Source organism: Phaenicophaeus curvirostris, chromosome 6 (genome assembly GCF_032191515.1).
Source record: "Phaenicophaeus curvirostris isolate KB17595 chromosome 6, BPBGC_Pcur_1.0, whole genome shotgun sequence".
NCBI lineage: Eukaryota > Metazoa > Chordata > Aves > Cuculiformes > Cuculidae > Phaenicophaeus > Phaenicophaeus curvirostris.
Window position 1 is genome coordinate 7,521,305 of NC_091397.1, and position 21,930 is coordinate 7,543,234.

Consider the following 21,930-nt stretch of genomic DNA (forward strand, 5'->3'; position numbering starts at 1 on the left):
TTAAAACAATTGTGTATCTATCCATTGGCCAAGAAGGCCAATGGCATCTTGGCTTGTATTAGAAATGGCGTGACCAGCAGGTCCAGGGAGGTTATTCTCCCTCTGTACTTGGCACTGGTGAGACTGCTCCTGGAATCATGTGTTCAGTTGTGGGCCCCTCACCACAAGAAGGATGTTGAGGCTCTGGAGCGAGTCCAGAGAAGAGCAACGAAGCTGGTGAAGGGGCTGGAGAACAGGCCTTATGAGGAACAGCTGAGAGAGCTGGGGTTGTTTAGCCTGGAGAAGAGGAGGCTGAGGGGAGACCTCATTGCTCTCTGTAACTACCTGAAAGGAGGTTGTAGAGAGCACGGAGCTGGCCTCTTCTCCCAAGTGACAGGGGACAGGACAAGAGGAAATGGCCTCAAGCTCCGCCAGGGGAGGTTTAGGCTTTACATCAGAAAAAAATTTTTCATGGAAAGGGTTATTGGGCACTGGAACAGGCTGCCCAGGGAGGTGGTTGAGTTACGTTCCCTGGAGGTGTTTAAAAGACCAGCGGATGAGGTCTGAGGGGCGTGGCTTAGTGATTGATAGCAATGGTTGGACTCGATAATCCTGCAGGTCTTTTCCAACCTAGTGATTCTGTGATTCTATTTTTCCTAACTTAAGGACATTACAGTGATTTACTTACCGCAACAGTTGTTATATGGAGATGAGAAGAATGCCTACAGTTACTCTTTTTTTCCTTTACATTCTAGTGTGTATTTTGATACTTTTTATTCAAATAGTACTCTGATTCATTAAATACATTTTATGCAGGATAGAACTGCACAAATTTTGGACCAGTTTCCATTGCAGGACCATTTAAACTGTAACTTCAGTCATTCTAAATACAAGACACCATATTGTGGATAAACAGCTCCCAGTGATCTGAGAGCAAGGAACTTCCTAACCTGAGGGTGGTATTACAGCGCTCATCTGGATGAGGCTTTGAGGAACCTGATCCAGTGGGAGGTGTCCCTGCCCATGGCAGGGGAGCTGGAACTGGATGATCTCTAAGGTCCCTTCCAACTCAAATCATTCTATGAGTCTGTGATTCTTATTATTTTTCTATCAATCTGTTCAGGTCTTTTTGGAACCCATGTAAATTCTTTATGTCCAAAGCACCCGCTAGCAATGAATTCTCTAATTTAAGTAGACGCTGAGCGCAAGTGCAGCTACCTTTGTGCTCTGAACATGACCTGATATCCTCTAATTTTTGTTTTGCAGAACAAAATGAATCATCATTCCTTGTTCATTTTCTCCATACCACTTACCATTTTGAGAGACCCTATTAAATTCCTTCCCAGTCACATCATTTTCAGCTGAAGCCTTTTACCTTATCCAATCCCTGCACAGAACTATTATTTCCATTCTTGTTGTAGTCATTGGCCTTTCCTTTACTTTCCCAACTGCATTTGGAGAATGCGAATCAAAACTGCACATGGCATTCAACATACAGCCATGCCATGGGTTTATAAAGCAACAGTAAAAAAAACCCACACTAATGCTTTTTTCCCCTACCCCCTTCACCAATAATGCTTGCCATTTTATTTCCCTCTTTGACTTAAAAAGCTACTGCAATTCTCAGAAGAACTACAGTAACACTTGCTCAGGTAGCAACAGTTATTTGAGAGCTGATTTGTGTTTATACAAAATTAGGACGGCAATTTTGCCCTGCATGGTCTTTTACACAGACTACCACTGAATTTAAGAGTAATTTCATTTTCTATGGTCAATCTCCAGTGCTTTGCAGGTAAGTACATTTTCCATTACCCTAAGTACGTTTATTTTACCCTCTACCTTCTTCCCTTTCATACTTGACCTAGAAAAGGGTTACCAGGGCAGATGCTTACAGGACTCCAAAGCCAATCTGGTTTATACAATGATTCTTATTAAGTGGGACCAGGGTCTTAATTCTTCTAATATTTCTTTTACCAAACTAGAGAGTTGGTCTCAACATGGCATTGCAAACAATTAAGACACGTCCATAGAACTAAAACATACCCAGACCAGCACCGTTTCCACAGAGGACAGGAGTGTACAGCAGCCACGGTATATGCTATGACTTCAATATAATTGACTGGTAACATCAATGCAAATTCCCTCATCATGTCACTAATGACATAGCAACAGGGTTAAGCTTCAGGGTGGTGGGATGCTGGAACATTCCTGGGCCTTGAAAACCCCTTCCAAAACCTCTTGGTAATGTTTAACACAGCAGAATTTGATAAAATACTGCTTTTGCAGTTTAGGTAATAAACAAATAAGCAAAAAAAGAGGCTGTATTTCAGAAGTAACCTCCGCAATGAAAAACTCGGTGAGGTTAGAAATTATTTGGAAACAACAGATTCCACCTGCTGCAATGCACTCTACCTCCTCTCAAAACATCCAAGACAGATATCGGTCAGAAGGAAAACCATCAGATTTTTCCAAATGGCCCATTTTAAGCGTGCATGATAATAAATGTTATGATCAAGTAAGCCTGTAATGATTCAATGGGGAATACCAAATAGCACCCTGCTGTGCCTGGTTTCCTTATTACAAACAAGTTACAAGAAAGATAATAAGATGCTTCTAATAATAACAAGATGCTAAAGTTCTGCTAATCTTTTCCAGTGTCCAGACAGGAGGGAGTCTGCTGCATAAGGAACTGCTCCTTTTATATTGAGTACAGGGAATATTCATTACCTTAGAACATATACAAGTGCATCTTTAAGCATGTATTTGCCCCAAATATTTACAGACAAATTTAATTTACAGGCAACATCCCCAGTGCTGCCCATTCTTCCTTTCGTTAACTTTAGAATAAGCAACACAGTGACGTGGCCTAACTATCCATCTGAAAAGCAGAAAGTGGATGAGAAGCTCAACATGAGCCAGCAACAAGCACCTGAGAAGGCCAAACATATCCTGGGCTGCATTAGAAAGAAGAGTGACCAGCAGGTTGAGGGAGGCGATTCTCCCACTCTACTCTCCTCTTGTGAGACCTCACTTGGAGTACTGTGTTCTGTTCTGGAGTCCTCAGCACAGGAAGGACACGGATCTGTTAGAACGAGTCCAGAGGAGGCCACAAAGATGATCAGGGGGCTGGTGCACCTCCCCTATGAGAACAGGCTGAGACAGCTGGGGTTATTCAGCCAGCAGAAGAGAAGGCACCAGTGACACCTTATAGCAGCCTTCCAGTACTTAAAAAGGGTCTACAGGAAAGCTGTGGATGGGCTCTTTATCAGGGAGTGCAGGGAGAGGACGAGGGGGAATGGTTTAAAGCTGAAAGAGGGGAGATTTAGATTAGATATTCAGAAGAAATATTTTACTGTGAGGGTGATGAGGCACTGGCACGGGTTGCCCAGAGAAGTCGTGGATGCCCCATTCCTGGAGGTGTGCAAGGCCAGGTTGGATGAGGCTTTGAGCAATCTGATCCATTGGAAGGTGTCCCTGTCCATGGCAGGGGCAGTTGAAATGGATGATCTTTAAGGTCTCTTCTGACCCAAACCATTCTATGATTCTCTTATAGTGTTGACAGAAATGTTTTTTCAAAAGAAAAGGAAGAAAAGGGCCAAAATTCTTCCTGCAGTGGCTTTTTAATAATGCTAAGGCATGGTTCTTTTAATGGCAATCCAGGAAACAAGTTGCCGCCCTTAACAAAATTCTGTAGTCTCCTATTTAGAAAGAGGCAGAATTGGAAGCAAAGCAAGGTAAGCGCCTCTCAGATCATTTCAGCATGGGTTATTATCCCCGCCAACTACAGTGATTTCTGATCCCTGTTTGTTTTCTGCCAAGTGCTGTGTTCACTTTGGTATAAATGAACGTAGAATTCTCAAAGACAGAAAGAGAGGGGAATTTGGAGTTAGAAAAAGGAGATTCTGGAATCTGGAAAAAGATCTGTTTGGAGCTAACTCAACTTTTTCCTAAAAGATGGTTCTGGCAACTGCTTCTAATGAATTAGTAGACTTCCAGCTTCTCAAACCTCAGGACAGACTCCTTTCCCTTACCCACCAGCCTTGAATCTCTTGCTCATTTCTTGGGTCCTCCCTCAGTGACTGTTTTGCTTCTGAGCTTCATATTAGTCTTTCCGGCTGCCTGTTTCCTCATTTTTCCTTCACTGCAGTTCGTAACAGTGATGTTGCACCAGTATTTCTCCATCCAGCTGATGATGAGCTTATTCATCCTTTCCATCGACACAGCACCCACAGCATGGCTGAGGTTGGCTGGGACCTCTGGAGGTCATCTGGTCCGATGTCCTGATTGAGCAGGGCCACCTGGAGCTGACTGCCCATGACCATGTCCAGATGGCTTTTGAATATCGCCAAGGAAGGGGAGTGTACAACCTCTCTGGGCAACCTGTGCCAGCTCTCAGGCATTCTCACAATAAAAATGTGTTCCCTGATGTTCAGAGGGAACCTCTGTGTTTCAGTTTGAGCCCATGGCCTCTAGTCCTGTCAAGACCTCCCAGCCATTGCTACCTTCCACCTTTCTAGCTATCAGTAAAATACAGTTTGTTGTAGAATCCTGCGTTCTCCTGTAGGTCCCCTTATGTTGCTCCTCTCCATAATAAGAGTAGTTTTCTTCTCATGAGTGTGTCTCTGTAATGGCCAAAACCATGCAAGTCTGGAAAGCCTGTGCTTATGCGTGCACACATATAGCAAGTATAAAATTGCTAATCTAAAGAAAGAAATAATTTATCAAAAATGTCCTGTTAAACTTATTTTAGGTTTGACGGCCCAAAGAAGCTCGGCTTTTACTTCTTTTTCCCTATATTGGTTTCTAGACTTGGTATTTTTTTGGTTCTGCATTTAAATTGACTGAAACTGAATTCTGTGCATTAATTCTTTGATTATTCTCTCTTTTTCTGAGAACATCTGTAAAATATCCAACTCATCCTAGAATCTTTAATCCTTCCTATCTTTGTCTCACATAAAAATGTTGAGATTTAGACACTGATCTGGGAGAAGTGCAATAAGTTTGTTTTAACTGCTGAGTCTCTCAGGAAACTCACAGTAAATCTGTCAGATATTCTTTTTATTATCCGTACCATGTCTACCAATTCTTAAAATAAATTAATAGTTAATAACAGACCTTTACCTCCCTGTGGTGTCTAGAGGCTTCAGAATTGCTAATACATAAGAGAATTGAATCTGTATGAGTTTATGAACTGATAGCTCCTTGCCTGCCTTATTGCTGTTAATAATGTTATTTTCAGACGCAGTGATGTTGCCTGGACAGCTGATTTCTTGTTGGACTTCATGATAACTCCCTCAAGGGTGTTTCTAATCAGCCTCTTGTCTCGGGGCAAAGCACAGAAGAGATAGAAACACTTCCCAGTGGAGGAAAGTTTTCCATGTAGAAGCTGTCAGAAAATTGTGGACTAATTCAGAATCTCATCAGTTTTGCAGCAGCCTGAAAAGCTCTTTTCTAGAGAAAAATATAATTGCCGTATCCTACTCATTAGAGATAATACAGTCCCCTTTTGTACCTCTATGAATGTACCGAACAGAGCCTCCTACAGAGACAAGTAAAACACACCTGAGGTTGGGTGAAGCAAAGGCAACATCTTTCATCAACTTGTTTACATCAAAGACCTTTGAAAATCATAGAGTCATAGAATAGTTTTAGTTGGAAGGGACCATAAAGATCACCCAGTTCCATCCCCTGCCACAGATAGGGACACCTTCCACAGATAGGGACACCTTCCACAAAGCCTCATTCTACCTGGCCTTGAACACCTCCAGGGATGAGACATCCACGACTTCTCTGGGCAGCCTGTGCCAGTGTCTCAACATCTACACAGTAAAACATTTCTTCCTAATATCTAATCTAAATCTCCCCTCTTTCAGTTTAAAACTGTTCCCCCTGAGAAAAGGGGGAAATAATGTTTAGTACCTACACACACACACACACATATTTGTTTTTCTCTTCTGCAAAAAGGATTCAGCAGCTCGGAAACACCTCTTTATTCTCAGTGCAATTTTATGGAGCATCTCCTTTTTCCCTCCCTGTGATGACAGTTCTACCTCATACCCTTCCCTGAAAGTGGTGCTCACGACACCAAACACACCATAAATACAACACTGATTTCTCTCATTTTATTAAAACAGTGCTTCACAAAAGGGCACCAGTAGTGCTGGACTCCATAAATAAAACAGAAACAACCTACTGAATCCAAATAAACAAGAAATGGAAATCTCACACAGTAAAAGAATTCCTGATTTTACCCACCACATGCACTAAACAATGGAAAAAGAAGTGAGACATGGAGACTTGAAGTAAGTTAGATGTCAAGAGATTTTGTATCTTCAAATCATATCACACTGTGTTTTCTAATACTACTATTCTACATTTCGGTTTGCCACCTACTACAGCAAATTGTCTAGCAAGTCCACTATTGCAAAAAAAAAAAAAAGCAAAATAAAAGCCCTTTTCAGTCAAAGTAAAAATTCATAACCTAGAACACAAATACAATTCAATTTGATTAATGTATTTTTACATGAAGCAACAAACTGGGATTACCTCTTCTCCCACACTTTATTATTACCACAGATAAGCACTTAGAATGAGTTTCAGAAGCAGCAGACTTTTCAATTGATGTGATTAAAACTCTATCAAGTCACATGGTGTTCAACCTTTAAAGTAACATAACTGCAATTCAGTCACTGTCAAATAGCTCAAGATGACAATGAAGTCTGCTCTGGTTCCCTTTATAAAAATGGGATTTCAGACCTATGTATTTTCCCCAGGCTTCAAAACCATCTGAGGCTCAGCACTGAAGTGATGGTGCATCACTCCCAGCAGCAAATGTAGTGGAGTTTTTGTGCATCAGGATTACTAGCACGCTGCTCCACTGCCGCCTGTACCTTCAGAAATGAGTGTTAGCTGCCTGTGACAGTCAGCATGATTTTGATGAAGGATAACGGAGAGACTTATCTACATGCACTCTTGGAGCCTCAAAAATAATTATCTCTGTCCCTCTTTTCTCCTAAGTAAAAACTGCTCTCAGATCTCCGCAGATGAACTTTGTTAATAATGACACATAAAGCCAAAAATCCACTGATATCACTAAATTCCCTGCACGGTGGTGAACCAGCAGTTGTTAACCTTGAATTTCTTTTTGGTTTCTTTTTTTTTTCCACAACTTATTTTAAAAATACAAAATTTCCACTTACAACCTCACTTTCTGTCCCCTTTGCTTATTTTCATAGGACTGTTTCTAGCATGTGTGGTAGAAGAGTAATAAATGGAATACAAGACATAGTTAGAAGTAACCTTCCATTCCTCTGCTCTGTTTTTCTACAGAGAAATACCTTGGTACAACTTTTTGACTGTCAACTTCAACAACTGGTAATTACCTGTAGAAGCTGGAAAAGACCATCAAGCTCACTATCACCAGCAACTGATCACCAGGGGCAGGAAAACAACTGATAGAATAAAACAATGAAACATCCTGGCATTAAGCTTTAATCTAGAGTTCCTCCACAAACCATCAACAACCCTTAAACTCAACACAAGCTATGAAGAAACATTCAGGGTGATCCCCGAAATCTTGAATCTTGAGTACAAAGCCTTCTCAACGCCGGTTGCCATCTAACAAGTAAGAAGCAAGAGACCAGCACAGACAGTCAAGGCTTGTCCTCCATTCAATTCATAAATTCAGCCTCCTCTCTTACAGCCTTTACTACTGCAACCACATTTCTGTACGGTCTATGCAAGATGTTGCTGCAAAGATGGCTCTTCTGAGGTCTTCTACTTGCTCTCCATATGAATCAGCACTAGACACAGATTCTCATCTTCATCTTAAAAAACTTCACAACTCTACCTCTGTTACTTAGCAGCTGTAAGAGTAATTCAACAATTCCTGTAACTCAGCCAGTATTTCCATGTAGTAGCTGCCCTGAAAGCCAGCTCCTGCCACCAATGTCTCTGTGCTTCTCTCCACTTTGCTGATTACACATACACCTAATTAAATTAATAAACCTTTATGTCTCAATGCATTTTTAAAGGCTTATTTCTGTCCAGCCAACAAACTTCCGCCAACTGGCCATGGCTTCATCCTTCCTGGCAGGTTTCATCCTTCTACATAGACTGAGTCCCTGGTTAAAAACAGGCAAACGGCTACAGACATGTGCCTGGCAAAGAGAGGACAGCTCTACACCATGGCCTTTATCATGCATGTTAGCTCATCTGCTTCTCTTTTTAGACTGTTAACCTGCCAGAACAGACATTACAAACTGTTACAGCAGCCAGGACAACAAGATCCCTCTGTAACTGAAGCATTTGGGCACAACTATCACCAATATTAACAAAAGAAAATACAGAAATCTATCTTGTTTCCTAAGCAGGAGTGGGAAGTGGAAGCACTAACATTTGGTATTCCTGGTATATAATCTGCTGTAGTTTGCTAGAGGTCAATAAGTAATGCTGTATTTTGGCAGGTATTCTGAAAATAGCAGCTACTGCTTTGGAGCTTTTATTTTTGTCACCTGCAAAACCAATAAAAAAGAGCCGCTACATAACTACATTACAAAGGCATTCCTGTGCCATTACCTGAAAGCATAGGTTCAACTAGTATTAATAGGTTTAAATAATATAGGTGGTTTTGTTGTTTTAAATCTGTGCAAATTCACGTGTACTACAAAATCTAAAAAATACTTCTTGTCTACCAAAACGCTGGATAATTAAGTGCATTTCCATTCCGTTACCTGTTTCCACAGTGTTTTCTGTTTCTGCTGCCTCCAAACCATCCATACTGTCTTCATCCTCCACTGTAGTTTTTCCTCTACTCCGAGGCCTGCAAACATAATTAGAGAAAATCCTTTTAAAACTGAAAGCACTTGTAAAATTTTTAAGTTTACATTTATCCAGGATGTAAATAATTTCATTGTGAGGGATAACTGTCAGCACTAAATCACGTAACATTTAAGCTAACCTGTGCTTTCAATCCTGTAGAGATCAGATGTTTCCTTCCCATTTTCCCTGCTCTAGGTAATGCTCCCAACAACACACGCTTGAATCACCCATCAACCCCTGAAATTTTCTGATAATTCTTCCAAGAAGAATATGATAACAAACTTAGGCTGATAAAAAAATACATTATATCAGCAAGATTTTAAATACGAGCAGCCCGTGTGCTCCACAAGAGAGCTCGCTACAGGTATGGGGGAACACAATCCACAATCTGGCCAGTAGTCACAGAATCACAGAATTGCTTTGGATGGAAGAGACCTCTAAGATCACTGAGTCCAACCCTTAACTTAACACTGCCAACTCCACAACTAAACCATGTCCCTAGGCACCACATCTAAACATCTTTTAAATACCTCCAGGGATGGTGACTCCATCACTTCCCCGGGCAGCCTGTTCCAGTGCATGACAACCTTTTCATGGAAGTAGTATTTTCTAATACTGTCACAAGTGGTGTTCCCCAGGGCTCAGTGCCAGGCCCAGTCCTGTTCAATATCTTTCTCAACAACCTGGATGAGGGACCTGAGTGTACCCTTAGCAAGTTTGAGGAAAACACTAAACTGGGAGGAAGCGTCGATCTGCTGGAGGGTGGAGAGGTTCTCCAAAGGGATCTGAACAGGCTGGATCAATGGGCTGAGGCCAATGGCATGAGGTTTAACAAGGCCAAATGCCGGGTCCTGCACTTGGGGCACAAAAACCCTGTGCAGCGCTACAGGCTTTGGGAAGAGTGGCCGGAAAACTGCCTGTCAAAGAAGGACCTGGGGGTGTTGGTTGACAGCTGACTGAACACCAGCCAGTAGCGTGCCCAGGTGGCCAAGAAAGCCTATAGCATCTTGGCTTGTGTCAGAAACAGCGTGGCCAGCAGGACCAGGGAAGTGATTCTGTCCCTGTACCCAGCACTGGTGAGGCCTCACTTCAAATCCTGCATTCAGTTTTGGACCCCTCGCTTCAGGAACTGGGGTTGTTTAGCCTGGAGAAGAGGAGGCTGAGGGGAGACCTCATCACTCTCTACAACTACATAAAAAGAGGTTGTAGTGAGGTGGGTGTTGGTCTCCTCTCCCAAGTGATGGGTGATAGGACAAGAGGTAACGACCTTAAGCTGCATCAGGCGAGGTTTAGATTGGACATTAGGAAAAATTTCTTCACAGAAAGTTTATCAAGCACTGGAACAGGCTGCCCAGGGAAGTTGTTGAGTCACCATCCCTGGAGGTATTTTAAAAGGTGGGTAGATTAAGTGCTTAGGGATATGATTTAGTAGTTTAGCACATTTAGAATTGATGAACTCAAAGGTCTTTTCCAACCTAATGATTCTATGATTCTAATATCCAATCTAAATCTCCCTGGCATAATCTGAGGCCATTTCTTCTCACCCTATTGCTTGTTACTTGGGTGAAGAGACCAGCTCCCACCTCACTACAACATCCTTTCAGGGAGCTGAAGAGAGCAATGAAGTCTCCCCTCAGTTACATAAGATGTAAGACAGATACCGATCCATTCAGAGCATCTTTGGAAGATATTTCTATTGAATAATGACACTGAAGCAACTGAATTGAAACAAGCATTATTTTCAGTGAAAGAAATATTTTGACACCTAAAATAAAATGTTACAGTAGAAGACTAGCTGTCCTCATGTTAAAAAAAGCCATCACGTGGGGACACCACATCCAAACTAAAACACCTAGCAGATTTGTTTCAACTTCAGTCGAGATCTGATGGAAAGCAGACAGGTTTACACCACAGATTCCAGCCTTTTCCTCTGCCTGGCTCTTGATCAGCTAATGTGGTGGGCTGTTGAGAAGCCCAAGCATCCAGATTCCCAGCTGTTCAGCAGCCCATCTGAAAGAGTGCCAAGAGCTTGGCACCTCGCCTCCCAAATTTTCAGGCTACTTGGCAACCTGCCTTGCATGCTGACAGAAAGCCTGGGAGACCCTGGGAGCTTCTAATTCCACGTACACAAATTCTGAGTAGTTTGGGGCATCTCAGCAGTTCCAACATCCCAGAGCTCCAAGGCAACCATTCACCCAACCAACTTTACTTGAATCGGGATGAAGGCAGGCTAGCACAGGGGCACACTGCTTGCTCCCCTGAACAAAAAACTGCTCCAGCTCCTCTTTCACAGGACTCTGAAAGGTTTGAGGTTAGTTCTCTGCTGGGGGAAAGGGTTTGAGGTGTTTTTTTTAAGCGATGAAATCAATGCAAAACCAGCATTTCCTTTTTGGTACAGTCTCTTACAATACTTACATCTATCCAAACTGTTTCCACAGAATTACATCAGCTAAATCAGTTACAAAATAACAAAATCATGGAATGGTTTGGGTTGGAAGGGACCATAATATCCATCCAGTTCCACTTCCATCGCATCATGTTGATCAAAGCTTCATCCAGCCTGGCCGTGAACACCTCCAGGGATCAGGCATCCACAACTTCTCTGGACAACCTGTGCCAGTCCCTCACCACCCTCATTGTAAACAATCTCTTCCCAGTATCTAATCCAAGTCTTCCATCTTTCAGCTTAAACCATTCCCCCCTCGTCCTATTCCTGATAAAGAGCGCCCCCCCCAGTTCTCCTGCAGGCCCCTTTAGGTACCAGAAGGCTGCTATAAGGTTTCCCTAGATCCTTCTCTTCCAGAGAAACAAACTCTAACCATGCAAAACCTTTGGCTCTCATGGATCAAAGGGGATAACGTAAACAGGATTGGAACCAGGTTATTTTTTGCATCTACATGTACTGCTTTAGAGTAGAAAAATAGCAACTGCCTCAGACTACGAAACAAGAAGGCCCCTTCAAATTGTCAGGACCAGTTTTGTCTCTGTGAAGGAAAAGAACAGTTCAGATGAGTCTCAAACCAAAGCCTGAAAAACAGCACTCAGTTTACAAAGTAGCTGGGGGTAGGAAGGGACAGCCTTGCAAAGCATAGGCACAGTGGCAGCCCTAGGGATACAAGGCTATCTTTCCCATTGCCTGCCTATCCATAAGCAGTGACAGCTCACGCATAACACACAACTAAACAACAGCCTTCTTAGAGAAGACAGAAGCCAGCACAGAATCACAGAACGGCTTGGGTTGGAAGGCACCTTAAAGATCATTCAGTTCCAACCTCTTCAGTTATCTGCCACTCCATAAGCTTCCAGCGCAGCTTCTTAAAACCCATATATTGCACATATCTGAACCAGAATAAACTGCACAGCAAGCAGAAGAAATAGTCTTATACTCCTCCCTTCAACCGCTGTGTCAGCCCATCTATACATCCAGCCATCAGCGAGCTGGCCAGAAGGTGGGCACATGATTTGGAAGCAGAAAGGACACGAATGTTTCTCTTGGCAGCATTTCAGATCATCACACAGATTTATTCCCACTCATAATGAAGAGTAGGAAGCAGAGCAAAAAGATCATCATACTCATTGGATAGAACAGGCTCTTCCAGCAAGACTGAGACACAGTAAGAAAGAGGTAACATCCTTCTAACACTGTAGCAGCTGGTAAGAAAATGAGAGCATTAAGTATCACATTCCTTGCGATTCTTCACAAGATCCCAGAACACATCAGCCAGCACTGAGATCACAGGTAAGGGAAATCACTTCCCTTGGTGCAGGAATGCTCAGAAGCTTTACAGAACACAACAAGCTAAGAAGGAGGATTATTTCTAAATCCTATCCCAATTATTCTTCTACCAACTATATGTCTGCAACACAAAGTTAAAAGTTACTACTAAACCAGGATTACTTGCAAAACCATCACGCAATAACAGAAAATGAGGCTTTCTTCCCAGGCACCCCATTTCAGTATTCACCAATGCAGCCCTGTGGGTGAAGGTCACTGGAGAGCAGAAAATGACAGTTGTTTATGTTTATTTAATAATTTACTTAGGGCCTTAGATTTTCTATTAAAACTACATTTAAAGTATTACACACCAAAGTACCTCACAAAGCCTTTTCAAGCATTTTGTTTAAACAAGAGCACTATTCACTCCTTGAACTCCTTACCATATTTTAGCAACCTATTTGACACCGAGAAAAATCAGAGCTTTCAAATAATCAAATATAATTGCTTCTTTCAGTGAAAGATAGATGTACTTTGGGTGTTTTCTTGCCGTTCCCCTCCCCCAAAGATTCTACAAAAAGCCTTCATAACACAATGCAGGTTTTAAGTAAAACTGAACAAGTGGTGAAAAAACCAGCAGTTTAATCTTTAACTTATTTTTTCTGGTTAAATTGATTTCACCATCATCAGGAGAAATTTTATAGCCTACAAATTTATGTTTGGCTTAGAGAAAAAATAAGTCACAAAACAGTGAAATATGCATTGTACTGACAATCCTAATTTACTGTTTTCACAAAAAATGCCATTTGAAAAGGCCACATAGCATACCTAATCATTGCAATCACCATTTGTAATAAGGATGGACTGTTTAATAATATTTTCATTAAGTTTACAGACTTTATTTAATAGTTTTATACATAAAGCTTTTGGCTGATTTGCATAACACTGGATTTTTCTACTGACAGGTCCTGTAAACTTTTTTTCTTATTTCCTTATTCCAGCTCCCCTTAAATAAACTGGGAAAAGCAACCTGTGCTCTGTTCTCCCGGGACCTGACTTTTCCTTCTGATATTCACTCTTTCGGAGGGCGATGCGAGAAGTCTGCTAGGGGAAGACCAATGGCAGGGCCAGCTTTTCCTGCCTTAAACCAACTACAGAGCAATAGGCCGTGACCATCCCCCACTGCTCATGCACAGGCAGGCAGCACCAAACTGTAATGGCTGTATTGGCTCATCAAATGGTTTGGGTTGGAAGGGACCTTAAAGATCATACAGATCCAAACCCCCTGGCCATGGGCAGGGACACCTCCCACCGGATCAAGTTGCTCAAAGCTCCATCTAACCTGGTCCAACTTCCAGGGATGGGGCAGCCACAACTTCTCTGGGCAACCAGTGCCAGCATCTCATCGCTCTCATTGTAAACAATCTCTTCATAATAGCTAATCTAAATCTCCCCTCTTTCAGCTTAAAACCGTTCCTTGTCCTATCCCTGCACTCCCTGATAAAGAGCCCCTCCCCAGCTTTCCTGAAGGCCCCTTTAAGTATTCGAAGCTGCTATAAGGTCTGCCCAGAGCTTTCTTTTCGGCTGGCTGAACAAGCCCAACTCTCTCAGCCTGTCCTCAAATGGGAGGTGCTCCAGCCCCCTGATTATTTTTGTGGCCTCCCGTGAACTCGTTCAAACAAATCCACGTCTTTCCTGTGCTGAGGGCTCCAGAGCTCAACAAAGCACTCCAGGTGGGGTCTGACAAGAGCAGAGTAGAGGGCAGAATACCCTACCTCAACCTGCTGGTCACGCTTCTTCTGATGCGGCCCAGGATACAAGTGGCTTTCTGGGCTGCAGTTCTGCTCTCAAATTTGAAGCTCAATCCCAGATTTTCTTACTAGGAGGGTAACTACATCATGCTTTTACATTATCAGTGCAGAAACCCCATCAGCTCACAACAGCAGAAGTGGTGAACACAGATGAACCACGTCTCCCACAGCTTACAAACCAAGAATACAATGTACAGGCAAAACCTGACCAACACAGGCTCTGCAAGAAAACAATAATAAATATTAGTCAGTACAACCGCCAGTGGGCTTGGTACGCAGGCTGAACTGCTGCCAAGGTTTCCACGGTTGGCTTTCTTGCTTGCCTTTTTCCTACAATAGGGTTCAACTTAGAAGGAAAAACCAAACACAAATATTTTTATGCTTAAAAGAACAGATCCACTGAGAGAAATACAACTTCTTTAAGTGTTTAAAGCACATCCAGTGTCTGACAAAACCAAGTCAACGAAAGACAAAACTACACTTTTTTAATAGGATTCCAGTTGATACAATTAGTCTACAATAATTTTAGTCATATTTGAGTCATTTATCAAAATCCTTTGTGACCCACTCCTAAATTTGTTATCAATTAGTTGTCTTAGCTAATGCCTTTCATTATTCTCAGTCTTTAAATATATCACAGTAAACAAAAATCTCATCATTATTCTCTGGGTAAGCAACTAATTACATTTACTCACAGGAACAAGAGCCAGAAAAACCTTCTGCAGGGCTCGGCAGAGCATTAGGTGCTCCCTCTGCCTCACTCAGGCTGTATCAAAGTCTCATCAACTTCACTAACCCAGCATCGAAGCGGCTTCTATTGAACTGCCTGGAGAGCGGCATGGATGTACAATGCAGAGGGAAATGGAGAAGTGTCTTATTCACCTGCCAGTAATTAGATATTGCTTCTCCCAGTCTTTTTGTTCTTTGTTGTTTCCCTTTTTTATTTTTGAATGCATGACAAATTTGCATGTTTTGGGTTTTTTGTTTGATTTTTTTTTTTGTTCTGCTTTTTCTTTTAAAGGTGACAGCAATAGCACTGTAAACCTTACAACTACCAATCAGGTCAAAAGTACAGCTTGGATCTTACTCATTCTTTCCACAAAGTGATCTGTATGGAGGTCATGGGCCAACATCTCCACATAGAATAACTGACACAGCTACCGTCCTCAGACACGTGTCCCTGCCAGGCTGTTGGTTTATGATTACCCAGAGGTTACTGCCAGTTTCTGCAAGTTCTCTGCAGAAACAAAACCAGGTGACAATTTCTTCAGATCATCCATCCAGACACCTGCATTTTGTTTCAGGCTTATGAGAATGCATATGTATGAACTTCTCTTGAACTTGCCTCTTTCTCAAACAGCAAAACCTCTGGACCATTCAGGAGAGAAAACATGTTCCTTCCTAAGCTTCCCAAACTGCTGAGCACAACAATGATACTAAGTATATAAAACAGGGCCAATAACCTTAAAAAGTTGTGTAACATCTGGGATACAGTAACATCCTAAACCAGCACAGATGTCTTGTTAAATGAACATCTGCCCAGGCCTTATCCTAGAAGACGGTACAGGAATGATTTATAAAAAGGTTCAATTAGCGCCACCGTCAGCGCGGCTGCTAATGAACTAATGTTCACACGGCAGGTTTACAAGTGAAAACTGCTACAGCTTTTCCAAGAACCTTTTTAACAGGCGTGCAAAGCACATGCTCCTACTGCTTCTGAACTGTAAGTCCTAGGTACAGATGTAAAAGATTAACTGTGCCTACACTAAGCTAAAATACCTACGGCTCAGCAAGTAGCCTCATGGAAAGGGAACCACAGCAAGCAAGTAAGAATCAATTCACGAAATATCTACAAGGAAATGGTTTTTTCCCCCTCTGTGAATACTTTTCAATGTAGTCTTCATTACTTCTAAGAGCTGAGAAAATTCTACATCCAAATATGGATAAAATGAACAATTCGGCTCTGGAAGCAAGGCAGATAGAGGCTAGCTAGAATTAAATGTCAATAGCTCTAAACACTAGCAAGCCTAAAATAGGAAATTTGCTATCATATTGACTCTAGCTTCAACTGATTCAGATTTAAAAGATTCCCAAGAGAATTATTTAACTAAGCAACAAGGTGAAAATGTTTTCTGCACTTGTCCTCCCCAACATTTTCTTTCACGTATTATAAAAGAGAAAGCTCAACACACACTTTCTTCCTATACTTCTTACATTAGATGTGTGCATATTAAAGGCAGAAGGACCCTGACATAAGGAGATGTGCAACAGGAACATCACAAGCAATGCAAGGTGAAAAAAAAGCAGATTTTTTTAGTAACAGCAAGAACTAAAAGACTGTAGGAAACTGCTTTATTTAACATCAATAGAACCTGACTTATTACAATCTCATTACAGAACTTGCTCAATCTCTAGTTTCATTATTAAACAATCTCAAAAATACACATGATATTGCAGATTAGTCTCCTCGTACATTCAAAGAAAAGTGTGTACTTTAATAACTCTAATTTATAAAGCACGATAATCTTTTCATAAATTACTACATCAAAGAGAAGCAACCCAGCTGACGTTCAAAACCCAAACACCACAACTTCCCATCTCACATCGCCTTTAGCCAATAACGATCTATTAGACATAATTCCTTCACTCGACATTATTCATTCACCCAGGTTCTAACATGTTCAGAGCTGAAACTTTCTCACATCTTTATTTTACACAGCACTGAGAACACTAAACACCTGAAATAAAAGAAAAATATTACAGCTTTTGAGATCAGGGATGTCTGAGCAAAAGCATAAAGAGAACCAAGACTCTGTTCCACAATTTCTACCTCAACTTTTCCAGTGCTCCCTTGTGAAAGGGAGATTTGTCAAAGGCTTCCTACACTACTCAAAGAAATGCAAATAGAAGCTTTTTAAAGATTATTAAGACTCAATGTTGTAGGTGCATCTTTGCTTTCATTCTAGAGAACAGGCACTGCTGACAAAAAGTGAGGTAATACAAGGGAAAGCACTGATGAACACAGAGCTCTTGAGTGAACAGAAATGGCTGTCCTGAGACAGATTTGGAGTAAAATACCACGTGTCAGAACGAATTTGCATTGCACAGTTCTAACAACAATTCAAAGGTCAAGTGAATTAGTACTTTAAGTATATGTGAAGGCTGTGTTAGCTGTTTTTTCAGTTTAGCTGCCCTTCCATAGTCACCTATACTACGTGAACTCTCAGGCCAAAACTGGAGCAAAATTGCTTTCCATGAGAGACTGCGAAAAGGCAAACAGGATGTCCTGCCGGCAGGCACTCAGCCAAAATCTCTACCTGAATCAAAGAGGGATAATTACTGTAACAGGAACGTCATCTCACTGTGGGAAAAACTGAACCTCAACTCAGCTCTGCAGGTGGCCACCAGACTCAGGAGCCTGAAGCCACACTCTGCTCAGCAACAAGGTTGCTCTGGCCAAAGCGACTGTCTTCAGCATTTTTTCTGCTCTTCTCTGAAGTTACAGTTTTTCACTTTGTGTGTGGAACTGCTCTTTTCAACAATAAAGCAGATGAACATGCCTGAGCTGAAAGAGAGCCTTACAAACAAGGCCAGGAAATCTTCTTCTCCAACTTCAGACCCATCTGGGAACATCTTCAGCAGGATGGTAAGAGAGACAGAGGGACACAGCAGCCAAAGACCAAACTAGGAGGATTCATCATAAGTAACAGTCACAGACACATAAACCAAACTCTTCACATGAGCTACACCCAGTTATGGCTTGAGATGTTGAGGTTGGGGCTGCTGCCCTGCAAGGCGTTTCTGCCTACCTTTTTGTGACACCATTACACAAGAAAATGGGAAATTGATGTGAAAAACAGGAAGATAGGTTGCCTGACCAAGACATATGGACTGCTTGGATTTGGAGAATGTTTCGAATAACGCAGTGACAAATCATAAAAAAGGCTTTCTGATCTCTAAGCCTTCTTTCTACATTTCAAATTGGCTATTGACACATCTATAAATTCTGTAAGCTGAAATTGCTTTCAGTCAAATATCTGTCACGTTCACTCCAAATGTACAGGTCCTCATTTCTCAAGAACAGCCTTTCCACTGACAGGCAGGTTCACTGACTTGCAGTTTATAGTTTAGTTCCGTAACACAAAACATCACTACACACAAACCTTAACCATCACACACATTTCAGAAATAATTATATTACAAAAAAATTCTGATGCAATTAGGACCTTCCGAGACATTTCATATGTGCAGTTTTGCCCAAAGCACAGCCTTTATACATTTGTTACCAATACACCTCACAATATTCACTATAAAATTACACAAAAAAAGGCACCAGGACTTCAGCACTCTCACTATTTTTTAAAACCTTTTCTGGAACCAAATAGGACAAACCTTTGGAAGCACCAGCAGCTACTGGCAGAGCCATCTGCAGGCTTCCAACCCTGCTAGCTCTGTGTATCAACTCAGGCTTGGGACTCATCATATTTTCACGATTCCTCCAGCTAACAGTTCATGTGGGGCTCCTTGATGAATTTGCTGAACAACGTTTATCAAGTTTCTTGAATGATTTCACGTGTTCTATTTTTACAGGCAAGGAACATGAAATGGCAACATTAACAGCTGAGAGACCACTGGCACTGTCAAAAACACACATCTTCCAACCTTTGCAACAGTTTCAGGTGCGCACCTGCACCACCAGACACTGTACTTGTGCACACCTCTCTTTCCTTTCAGTAAACAAAACTGCATCAAAATACCCTACTGCCTCAAACACTGTCTTTTCAAGATGGGGAGCATAAGAATCAGCACAGAAGATTTGTTTCACCATGGCGACAGCTATGGGATGTTTCAACTCCTCCAATCTTGTGACAGCCACAATTTTCTACCCACAACAGGACCAAGCTCCTGTCATTTTTAAGACTTAAGAATTATGCAGCTACTTGCTCTCTCTTATATTGCAGGGTTTGCCTGGTACTTTCCTCTGAATAAAGGCAGCAATACAATGGTAAGGACTCCAACTCTTGTGCCTTGCAATTTCAAGATCCTGTACATAAAATTCAGTGGATCTGAGTCATCATGCATGAGAAACAGCTGCCAAGTACTTGGAAGTTGGTGGAAGTTTTGGTCTCTGTGAACAGATTTTTGTAATTTTAGCACCATTAATTAAGAGTCATTGTCAAAGATTTCCTTTAGAAACTCTGCAGTCTGACAAGAGTCTTAGCACAGTAGGATTGTGAAGATTCTTTCAAAAGGCACTTGTCTGTTTATGTTAAATATTCTCACTGGATCTATTAAGTGCAGGTGCAGACTGTGCTGTCTGCCATAAAAGCCAGCCATACACAGTGCAGGTATGCAATAAACTGAATGATCTTGTACAGAATCACAGAATCCTTTTGGTTGGAAAAGACCTTTAAGATCACCTAGTCCAATCACAAACCCCACATTGCCAAGTCCACCACTAAACTATGTCCCCAGGGACCACATCTATACATCTTTTAAATACTTCCAGGGATGGTGACTCCACCATTTCCCCAAACAGCCTGTTCCAGTGCTTGACAACCGTTTCTGTGAAGAAATCTTTCATAATATCCAATCTAAATCTCCCCTGGCACAATTGGAGGCCATCTCCTCTTGTCCTGTCACTTGTTACTTGGGAGAAGAGACCAACATCTGCCTCGCTGCAACCTCCTTTCAGGTAGCTGTAGTGCTCAACTTGTAAGAACAAGTAAAAACTTTTGAGATTTTACTCAAAAAATTGGTTTTACACCCAACAAATACAGCCTGCATACAATGACCATAAAAAGCTCTAACCATTGCTTTTATTCACTGTTAATTCAGCTATGAGACTCAAAAAACAATGCAAATATACAAGTCTTACATCTATCAAAATGCATCAGTCCACTCTGAACAGCTCAGGCTTTCTCAGTGAATAAAGCTCGGTATCTTTTGCCTCAAATCAGTTTCACTTAAGTCTTTAGACCCAATAGCAAACATATTTTCTGTGTAATCCACAGGAAGACTCGACTCCCTACATTCTGCTTCTGAAATATTTCAGACCCCACCAATATCACCTGCCTGTCCCTCAGACAGGTCCTACAGATTCCCTCAGAAAGGCATCCATCCCCCAATTTAACCTGAGCTTCTCTTTACAAGAAGCAATGGAAAGCCTATGGCAGCAGTACTGATGCACTGCCCTATCGCTCCTCCAACATGTACGTACGCCTAAACCAGAAGGATCAGGAAATGAAGGGAAACGGCAGTGCCCACAGCGATATAAATAAGATGCTTTTATGCAAGATGCTGACCTAGAGCACCTTAGGTATAATTTTCTTAATAATACCCAAACTAATTGATGGCACCTAAGAAAACTAGTGCTTGCATGTTAACTACAGTTTGTTACTACCCATCTAAAAGGGATTTAGAAAGGAAAAACACAACAGAAACAAATGTCACATCACCACCTATCTTTTCCATCTGTTAACATCCTTCGTGCTCCTTATAAAGAAAGGCATTTTTGTTTCAGATAATGTCAACAAGTGTTATGAAATATTTTTCTGTCAATAAAACTGCTAAACATAGGGAAGCCAAAGGGAAAGAACACAAGAGCTGCTCACTAATTAAAAATCCATTAAAACTTATTCAGAAAGCTTGGAAATCCTCAGAAGAATAAAAATAGACTCAAAAAGAGAATGGGCAATGAAATCAGTGTAAATTTATAATTCACAGGAATTGGGTTTCTTTTAATAAAACTGTTTTCAAACTAGAAGTAAATCCTAAAAGCCAGATCACGGCAACTATTTTTATACCAAAATAAATAAAACTATGAGAATACCACTGTGAAATAGAAACAAGGATGCAAGTAGCATAGTAAGCAACACTCCAAAGCATGGGCACAACTAATAACAAGCTTTCAAAGATGTTTAAAAGCTTCCATATTAACAGCCATATCAATCTCTAGGGGCATGGAGAGGGCAGAAATGCTGCACTCTGCTAAACAAGACTGTCCAACACTTTTTTACACCCTTGAAGAGGATTCTTCTCATCCGGAGACACAAATTTGCCTCCTGGCAATTACTGATAGGTTATAAATAGTCCCAAGTAATTATACTAGAGAACTTCTAATCTTCTGTTCAAAAGACTGATAAATTATCACCTTTATTTGGAACAAAGATCATTGCTGTACATCAGCATTCCCAAAATTTCACCTCTTCATATTCCAGATCACTACAAGTCATATCAAGCTTCCTTCTCTGCTTTTACCCATGCCAGTCTTCCGCCCATTAAGATTAAACATATAAATTCACTGGGTTTTTTTAGAATTGTTATTCCCTCATTTCTTTAATTCAACTTCTTTCCATGTTTTTCTTTAAGAGCATGTTAATAAATAGATGGGCGTTCCAGCAGTGGATGCTAGAGGAGTTCTACCACCTGATCATCTCCCTCACATCCCCCAGCATCAAATGAGATCAGGCTGTGACAGAAGTGCTACCAGAAGAATGATCTACTGCTCAGCCTACGTCATACGATACAGGTCAGAGTTATAAACAAAACTGTATCTGTGTCATCCGATAGGGGCACGTACCCAGCGAACCTTGTTACAGCAAC

At 41.4% G+C, this 21,930-nt stretch overlaps 1 protein-coding gene across 9 annotated transcripts in view; it reads right to left on the bottom strand.

Annotated features, from left to right (window-relative positions):
* KMT2C (lysine methyltransferase 2C) overlaps positions 1–21,930 on the bottom strand; it is a 218,921-nt gene that overhangs the window by 150,756 nt on the left and 46,235 nt on the right. For all 9 annotated transcript variants that reach the window (XM_069859268.1, XM_069859274.1, XM_069859276.1 and 6 more), the window contains one exon: positions 8,712–8,800. In XM_069859268.1, coding sequence (XP_069715369.1) covers positions 8,712–8,800 — 89 coding nt within the window. The remainder of the gene's footprint in view (positions 1–8,711; positions 8,801–21,930) is intronic.